Here is a 10,000-nt window from a genome sequence, read left to right as displayed (position 1 = left end):
CATGATGTGGGTTAACAGTTAACTACAGAACTCATTCCATGATGTGGGTTAACAGTTAACTACAGAACTCATTCTATGATGTGGGTTAACAGTTAACTACAGAACTCATTCTATGATGTGGGTTAACAGTTAACTACAGAACTCATTCTATGATGTGGGTTAACAGTTAACTACAGAACTCATTCTATGATGTGGGTTAACAGTTACTACAGAACTCATTCCATGATGTGGGTTAACAGTTAACTACAGAACTCATTCTATGATGTGGGTTAACAGTTACTACAGAACTCATTCCATGATGTGGGTTAACAGTTAACTACAGAACTCATTCTATGATGTGGGTTAACAGTTAACTACATAACTCATTCTATGATGTGGGTTAACAGTTAACTACAGAACTCATTCTATGATGTGGGTTAACAGTTAACTACAGAACTCATTCTATGATGTGGGTTAACAGTTACTACAGAACTCATTCCATGATGTGGGTTAACAGTTACTACAGAACTCATTCCATGATGTAGGTTAACAGTTAACTACAGAACTCATTCCATGATGTGGGTTAACAGTTAACTACAGAACTCATTCCATGATGTGGGTTAACAGTTAACTACAGAACTCATTCTATGATGTGGGTTAACAGTTAACTACAGAACTCATTCTATGATGTGGGTTAACAGTTAACTACAGAACTCATTCCATGATGTGGGTTAACAGTTAACTACAGAACTCATTCTATGATGTGGGTTAACAGTTAACTACAGAACTCATTCCATGATGTGGGTTAACAGTTAACTACAGAACTCATTCCATGATGTGGGTTAACAGTTAACTACAGAACTCATTCTATGATGTGGGTTAACAGTTAACTACAGAACTCATTCTATGATGTGGGTTAACAGTTAACTACAGAACTCATTCCATGATGTGGGTTAACAGTTAACTACAGAACTCATTCTATAATCCAACAAGAGAAAACACAAGAGAAAAGCAGCGAGATAACTAGATCAGGAGACGGGGAGCAAGGGGAGAAGGAGGGGAGCGAGGGAGAAGGAGGGGAGAAGGAGGGGAGCGAGGGAGAAGGAGGGGAGAAGGAGGGGAGCGAGGGGAAGGAGGGGAGAAGGAGGGGAGCGAGGGGGAAGGAGGGGAGAAGGAAGGGAGAAGGAGGGGAGCGAGGGGAGAAGGGGGAGCGAGGGAGAAGGGGGAGCGAAGGGAGAAGGGTGAGCGAGGGGAGAAGGGGGAGCGAGGGGAGAAGGGGGAGCGAGGGAAGGAGGGTAGGGGGTCGAGCGAGGGGGAGAGGGGGAGCGAGAGGTAAGGAGGAGCGAGGGGGAGGGGATTCGTTTTAGATTTCTGAAGAGTTTCATTGATCTTTCTAAGAAAACGAATAAATCACCAAACAAGAAGGATGGGGAAAGCAACCAATCAGGAGGGGGATTAAATCCTTGACTCCAGATTGCCATGGAAACGAGAGAGGGGGGAGAAGGGGGCGGTTCTTAGCAGGGAGTAGAGTACCGGTCTTAAGGAACGGGGGGGGGCGGGTTTGGACGGACGAGAGTGACAAGAACAAAACGGAACTACAGCCAGGTATATCCCCCCCCCCTCTGACATCATCAACCAATCAGCCAATCACCTTGCTACTACCGCTAGAGGAAGCGTCTGCGCCAGAAGAGAGGGAGGAAGAAGAAGAAGCAGCAGCAGTGGCGGAGGAGGAAGAGGAGGAGGAGTAGACGGAAGAGTCGCTGTCGGACGCGTCTGGACCCTCGGTGGAGGTCGGAGAGGGAGGGGCCTCAAACGGCGGCTCCACCATCACCCGTGGCAACCGCGGACGCGACTGCGTGTGACGGGGTGGGTGGGTGGAGGGAGGAGGAGGAGGGCAGACCATAGAATCAGAATTAGAAGAACGGACATTCCCATTCAAAGCAATGTTACGCCAACCGCTTAACGACCGTCTACCGGGCATAACGGCCGTCTACCGGGCATAACGGCCGTCTACCGGGCATAACGGCCGTCTACCGGGCATAACGACAGTCTACCGGGCATAACGGCAGTCTACCGGGCATAACGGCAGTCTACCGGGCATAACGGCAGTCTACCGGGCATAACGGCAGTCTACCGGGCATAACGGCAGTCTACCGGGCATAACGGCAGTCTACCGGGCATAACGGCAGTCTACCGGGCATAACGACAGTCTACCGGGCATAACGACAGTCTACCGGGCATAACGACAGTCTACCGGGCATAACGACAGTCTACCGGGCATAACGACAGTCTACCGGGCATAACGACAGTCTACGCCAACCACTGTGAGCCTCAGTGTTTAACACATGCAACAACAGCATCTAGTGGGATCCAATCAGAAACCTGCACGACTGATGATGGGGTTTTAATTCACTCTACTGAGTCTAATTCTATGGTCTGGGAAACCTGGTCCATTCATTCTACTGAGTCTAATTCTATGGTCTGAGAAACCTGGTCCATTCATTCTACTGAGTCTAATTCTATGGTCTGGGAAACCTGGTCCATTCATTCTACTGAGTCTAATTCTATGGTCTGGGAAACCTGGTCCATTCATTCTACTGAGTCTAATTCTATGGTCTGGGAAACCTGGTCCATTCCAACTGATTCAAATCACTCATTCCAACTCCAATCTCTAATCTCTAATCCCCCCAGTATCAGCAACATCGGAGGACAATTGAGCGTGTTCGCTTCTAGTAAATCATATCTACTTCTCTGTAAATAACAAAGTCTCACTCCTACATGTCAGGCAGACTTACGAGTTCAGCGGCGTCTGAAGGCGTGGCGGCCGAGTCCGGCCCCTCTGTGGTGGTCTGTGATGAGTCGGCGCTCGGGGGCAGCGAGGGGTCTCCCAGGGGGTCCAGCAGGGGCCCATCGGGCATCTCCGCGTTCTCCGGTGTGGCGTAGTCGGCCGTTTCCGGGGTAACGTTAGCCCCGCTGGAGCTGTGGCTGAGCATGTCCTCATCCGCTGCGTTGTCATTGGGCGACTCAGGAGTCCCCGCCCCTCCCTCGCCGCCGGAGGTCCCGAGGGCAGTCGTTCCTTGTTCCGAGGAGGCGCCACCGAGGTCCACGGAGTCGCCGGGCTGCAGAGCATGCTGTGAGGAGCGGGGCTGCTGGGTAATGATGTCGACCACCTGGGCGGTGGCGTCGGCGCCCGCGACAGAGGCTGAGTCAAGGTGGGGGAGACACATTAAAATCATCACCCTCTCTCTCAACCTCATCTTTCAATACAACAGACAGGGGAGAGTAAAGAATGGACCCCGCGACAGAGGCTGAGTCAAGGTGGGGGAGACACATTAAAATCATCACCCTCTCTCTCAACCTTATCTTTCAATACAACAGACAGGGATGAGTAAAGAATGGACCCCCCCCCCCCCGGTATTTCCGCGTTTTGTTCTATTTGATTGAAGTTGTACTGCTAACAGATGACTGGGTCTGGAGCAATTTAAATAGTTATTTTTGCCTGGTGTTGTGTGTGATAAATTCACATCTTGTTAAGGGATGAATATGAATATGAAAATGAATATTCATTTTTTATGAATAATGACTAAATTATGTATACATTTAAAATAATAACTATGGACTAAAACAGAATACTACTCTGTCACTGTATGGATGTATGAATCTCATTATAATCATAATACAGAATATAATGTGTGTAGTTTTAGTCAAGAATTAGAACAAGGACCGTCTGTTCCTTGTTAGAAACGAATGAAGTTATCGTCAGACCGGGCTAGAATGCTGTGTTCCTTACAGGACATCCTGTCCCCACCCAGGGAGGGGAGAGACCTTGGGCTTGTCGTAGATAATTTGTCAGACCGGGCTGGAATGCTGTGTTCCTTACAGGACATCCTGTCCCCACCCAGGGAGGGGAGAGACCTTGGGCTTGTCGTAGATAATTTGTCAGACCGGGCTGGAATGCTGTGTTCCTTACAGGACATCCTGTCCCCACCCAGGGAGGGGAGAGACCTTGGGCTTGTCGTAGATTGTTTAACAGGTGGTAGACAGCGTGGGAAGACTTGTGAACTATACGGACATTGTATCGGAGTGGAGGAAGGACAGTTTAAAACCTATGACGTCATTTTTAGTACATAACCCGATGTCAATTGAACCGTGATCAGTACTCTCGAGAATAAACGCTATTGATTGATTTTGAGACTGGCCTCTGTCCATTTTATGCAAATAAGTATCTTACAAATTCTTAGAAAATGGGCAGAGTGTTTTAATTGAATTGGAGTGCCGCGGCGATTCGCTGGTCGGAGGGTAACACATCTATGTGAAAAACTTTATTGAACAGGCTCTTTGACGTGAATAGGAAATCAATTCGGGAGAACAGAAGCACCACAATATATTATCTTTGTGCTTCATGAAACATGTTAACTTCCGCTCATGAATCAGTTTAATAAAAGTGATCCCCTCCTCCGAGGGATCCTCCACCTAAGGTAGTGTATTGGAAGTTGCGTCTGGCAACAATTAGGACCCCCTTTTTTACTTTTTTTGTAGTAAAACACGATGATACAATGACGTGATAACATGAGTTAGGAAAATCGAGATGCATCCTTTACTAACAGATGAGATTCCTGGATCATTGCAACAACAACAACAAAAACAAAAACAAACAAATTTTAAAAAATTAAAAAACTTGATGTCCAAGTAACTAGTGCGTTTACGCTGCGTATTAAGACCCCGTGCAGTCGAGGAAATTAAGGTCATGTTGTGAGGACAAAAAAGACCCAAGGAGGAAGTGGTGGATAAGATGGATGATGGATGCCCCAACCCCAAAAAGATTCCTCCAATCCCCTCGAAATGAAAAGACACCATGTTTAGTCCCACCCCCTACACCACACTGTCCCTCCTAAATGGAATTGAATGAACAAATTCATGCAGATCCCCCCCCCCCCCACCCTACCCTTTACATTTATGTCCATGACTATGATAAGAGGACCATATGTATCCCCCCTCTGCATATATAGACAATAACAACTCATTTAGGGGATTATTCCGAAAATGCATAGTTCATTTAATAATATATTTTTACAAAATAAGAGAAGAGCAAAAAAAACGAGAAGCAAACACAAAAAAATGTACTTTTAAAAAGTATAAAAATTTAAAAATTACAATAATTAAAGTGTGACTGCAGAGACAAATTACAATAATTAAAGTGTGACTGCAGAGACAAATTACAATAATTAAAGTGTGACTGCAGAGACAAATTACAATAATTAAAGTGTGACTGCAGACGAATTACAATAATTAAAGTGTGACTGCAGAGACAAATTACAATAATTAAAGTGTGACTGCAGAGACAAATTACAATAATTAAAGTGTGACTGCAGAGACAAATTACAATAATTAAAGTGTGACTGCAGAGACAAATTACAATCATTAAAGTGTGACTGCAGACAAATTACAATAATTAAAGTGTGACTGCAGAGACATATTACAATAATTAAAGTGTGACTGCAGAGACAAGTCACATTAAAAGTGAACTGCGGGATACAGGCCTATTCCCTGTCAAGGATAAGGATGGTTGGTTCATAAGGATGGTTGGTTCATACTGATGGTTGGTTCATAAGGATGGTTGGTTCATACTGATGGTTGGTTCATACGGATGGTTGGTTCATACTGATGGTTGGTTCATACGGATGGTTGGTTCATACGGATGGTTGGTTCATACGGATGGTTGGTTCATACGGATGGTTGGTTCATACTGATGGTTGGTTCATAAGGATGGTTGGTTCATAAGGATGGTTGGTTCATAAGGATGGTTGGTTCATACGGATGGTTGGTTCATAAGGATGGTTGGTTCATAAGGATGGTTGGTTCATATGGATGGTTGGTTCATATGAACAGTTTGTTCATATGAACGGTTGGTTCATAAGGATGGTTGGTTCATACTGATGGTTGGTTCATAAGGATGGTTGGTTCATACGGACGGTTGGTTCATACGGACGGTTGGTTCATACGGACGGTTGGTTCATACTGATGGTTGGTTAATACTGATGGTTGGTTCATACGGATGGTTCACATTAAAAGTGAACTGCGGGATACAGGCCTATTCCCTGTCAGTTTCATAAATCCTATGTTCCATTAGTTAATATTTGAATATCCCTAATAGTGATAGTTAATCATTTTAATAGACCCCCCTAATGATAATACGATTGGCTCGACATGTCGGATACCATGGCAATTAACGAATGATTTACGTTTAAACGATCAAACAATTGGATAAGCATAGTGCCAACATGTCATAACAATAATAATAATAATAAAATTAATAAATAATAACAATAATAAATAACCATAACAATAAATAATAACAATAATAAATAATAATAATAATAAATAAATAATAACAATAATTAATAAATAATAATAATTAATAACAACAATAAATAATAATAAATACATAATAACAATAATTAATAAATAATAATAATAATAATTAATAACAACAATAAATAATAATAAATAAATAATAACAATAATTAATAAATAATAATAATAATAATTAATAACAACAATAAATAATAATAAATAAATAATAACAATAATAGTAATAATAAATAATAATAATAACAATAATAGTAATAATAAATAATAATAATAATAACAATAATAACAATAATAATGGTAATTAATAAGAATAATAATTAATAATAAAATAAATAACAATAATACTAACAATAATAATAATTGTAATTAATTATAATAATAATAATAAATAATGAAACCTAATAAATAACCATAATAATAATAATATTAACAACAATAATAAATAATAAATAATGAATCATAATAAATCATAATAACAACAATAATAAGGTGCTTGAGTGATATGAATGGTGATGTTCCTGTATTCTGTCTCACCTGTAAAGGCCCCGGTGGTGACCTCTGCCCTCTCAGGGTCGTCCTCCAACCCCTCCTCCTCCCCCGACAGCATCTTGCCTGGAACACACAGACAGGATAAAGACGGCTACTGTAACATGACCAGTCAGCAGCGTTAGAGAAAGCTGTGGTAAAGAGGACTACTGTAACAGTCTCAACATGACCAGTCAGCAGCGTTAGAGAAAGCTGTGGTAAAGAGGACTACTGTAACACAGGTAGCTATATGAGACCAGTCAGCAGTGTTAGAGAAAGCTGTGGTAAAGAGGCCCACTGTAACACAGGTCTCTACATGACCAGTCAGCAGCATTAGAGAAAGCTGTGGTAGACCAATGGTTCTCCAACCTCTCCTCTGGGACCCCAAGTCCTTCCATGTATTTCAACTATTCTAAAGCTAAAACAACCTGATCAACTAACACCCAACTTCTTCTTTAGCTTCATCAGACGTGCTAGTCCAGGAACGCACCAAACTAGTCCAGGAACACACCAAAACTAGTCCAGGAACACACCAAACTAGTCCAGGAACACACCAAACTAGTCCAGGAACACAAAAAACTAGTCCAGGAATAAATGAAACTAGTCCAGGAATAAATGAAACTAGTCCAGGAACACACCAAACTAGTCCAGGAACACACCAAAACTAGTCCAGGAACACACCAAACTAGTCCAGGAACACAACAAACTAGTCCAGGAACACATGAAACTAATCCAGGAACACAAAAAACTAGTCCAGGAATAAATGAAACTAGTCCAGGAATAAATGAAACTAGTCCAGGAACACACTAAACTAGTCCAGGAACACACCAAAACTAGTCCAGGAACACACCAAACTAGTCCAGGAACACAACAAACTAGTCCAGGAACACATGAAACTAATCCAGGAACACAAAAAACTAGTCCAGGAATAAATGAAACTAGTCCAGGAATAAATGAAACTAGTCCAGGAATAAATGAAACTAGTCCAGGAACACACCAAACTAGTCCAGGAACACATCAAACTAGTCCAGGAACACATCAAACTAGTCCAGGAACACACCAAACTAGTCCAGGAACACACCAAACTAGTCCAGGAACACACCAAACTAGTCCAGGAATAAATTAAACTAGTCCAGGAATAAATTAAACTAGTCCAGGAACACACCAAACTAGTCCAGGAACACACCAAAACTAGTCCAGGAACACACCAAACTAGTCCAGGAACACACCAAAACTAGTCCAGGAACACACCAAACTAGTCCAGGAACACACCAAAACTAGTCCAGGAACACATCAAACTAGTCCAGGAATAAATTAAACTAGTCCAGGAACACACCAAACTAGTCCAGGAATAAATGAAACTAGTCCAGGAACACACCAAACTAGTCCAGGAACACATCAAACTAGTCCAGGAACACACCAAACTAGTCCAGGAACACACCAAACTAGTCCAGGAATAAATTAAACTAGTCCAGGAATAAATTAAACTAGTCCAGGAACACACCAAACTAGTCCAGGAACACACCAAAACTAGTCCAGGAACACACCAAACTAGTCCAGGAACACACCAAAACTAGTCCAGGAACACACCAAACTAGTCCAGGAACACACCAAAACTAGTCCAGGAAGACATCAAACTAGTCCAGGAATAAATTAAACTAGTCCAGGAACACACCAAACTAGTCCAGGAATAAATTAAACTAGTCCAGGAAGACATGAAAACATGTTGAATGGCTGGGGGTGCTGGAGGAGAGGTTTGGGAAACACCGTGTCAGATCGAGGGAGCAGGACACAGGAGAGAGAGAGTTATTAAAATCACCTTTCTGTTTTCTGAGGAGGAGTGGACTATTACAGGAAGACCCGCCCCCGGCTGCCAGCAGGAAACAGGAAGAACACACACAGGAACAGGAAGTGAAGGAGAGAAAAGAAGAAAAGCCCCATGGGAAATAGGCATTTATACCCCAGACAGACCGAGGAAGAGACTCGAGTTAGTGAGTAAGAGAAGCTATTCATCCCAAATGGCACCCTATTCCCTATATAGTGCACTTATTTTAACAAGACCCCTATTGGGCACTAGTAGTTCACTATATAGGGAATAGGGCTCTGGTCACAAGTAGTTCACTATATAGGGAATAGGGCTCTGGTCACTAGTAGATCACTATATAGGGAATAGAGCTCTGGTCACTAGTAGTTCACTATACAGGGAATAGGGCTCTGTACAGTGACTGGCAGAGAATTCACCCAATGACTGGGCTTTGTTATTCGAAACGAAACGATTTTAACCGACAAGAGCAATCCACCAACGACCAAGCCTTATTCGGTTGATTGACGGGCGGACTAACCAATGAACTCCAGGATGCTGCCGGAGTGGGCGCGTCTCTCCACGTCCCGTCGGAACACGCTGGCGTGCGGAACGCTGCCGGGCGTAATGAGCATGTGCAGTAGCTCCGGGGGAGGAGTCCGGAACATCTGCTGCATCAGTTCCAGAGAGGCCGTCACCACGTTGTGGTCGCCATGCTGGCTGTAGTGGAGAGTCGACTCATAGACCTGGACACACACACACACACACACACACACTGTCACCACGTTGTGGTCGCCATGCTGGCTGTAGTGGAGAGTCAACTCATAGACCTGGACACACACACACACACTGTCACCACGTTGTGGTCGCCATGCTGGCTGTAGTGGAGAGCCAACTCATAGACCTGGACACACACACACACCACGTTGTGGTCGCCATGTTGGCTGTAGTGAAGAGTCAACTCATAGACCTGGACACACACACACACACACTGTCACCACGTTGTGGTCGCCATGCTGGCTGTAGTGGAGAGTCAACTCATAGACCTGGACACACACACACACACACTGTCACCACGTTATGGTCGCCATGCTGGCTGTAGTGGAGAGTCAGTCATAGACCTGGACACACACACACGCACGCACATGCACACACACTGACTGACTTGCAGTAGCTGTTCAGGCGTGGGCTGTAAGTCTGCCTCCTTCCTCATGACTCCGAAGCTTCCTTTCAGGCTGGTGGTCCTGTCCTGTTGCTGTAGTTGAGGCATCAGGTAGCGAAGGGTTAACAACACCCCCAGGACCAGGTGGTTAGGATGTTCCT

General features: G+C 43.8%; 1 protein-coding gene across 1 annotated transcript in view; it reads right to left on the bottom strand.

Annotated features, from left to right (window-relative positions):
* The window catches only part of htt (huntingtin), a 142,560-nt gene that overhangs the window by 110,475 nt on the left and 22,085 nt on the right, over positions 1 to 10,000 (bottom strand). Inside the window, 5 exon segments of the mRNA XM_031814603.1 lie at positions 2,775 to 3,181; positions 6,886 to 6,963; positions 8,696 to 8,746; positions 9,219 to 9,423; positions 9,843 to 10,000. The exon segment at positions 9,843 to 10,000 is cut by the window's right edge and continues 21 nt beyond it. Coding sequence (XP_031670463.1) covers positions 2,775 to 3,181; positions 6,886 to 6,963; positions 8,696 to 8,746; positions 9,219 to 9,423; positions 9,843 to 10,000 — 899 coding nt within the window.

The sequence above is a fragment of the Oncorhynchus kisutch genome, unplaced genomic scaffold, assembly GCF_002021735.2.
Source record: "Oncorhynchus kisutch isolate 150728-3 unplaced genomic scaffold, Okis_V2 Okis07a-Okis12b_hom, whole genome shotgun sequence".
NCBI lineage: Eukaryota > Metazoa > Chordata > Actinopteri > Salmoniformes > Salmonidae > Oncorhynchus > Oncorhynchus kisutch.
The sequence above is the reverse complement of the archived record's forward strand: the minus strand, read 5'-3'. Positions and strand labels throughout refer to the sequence as shown.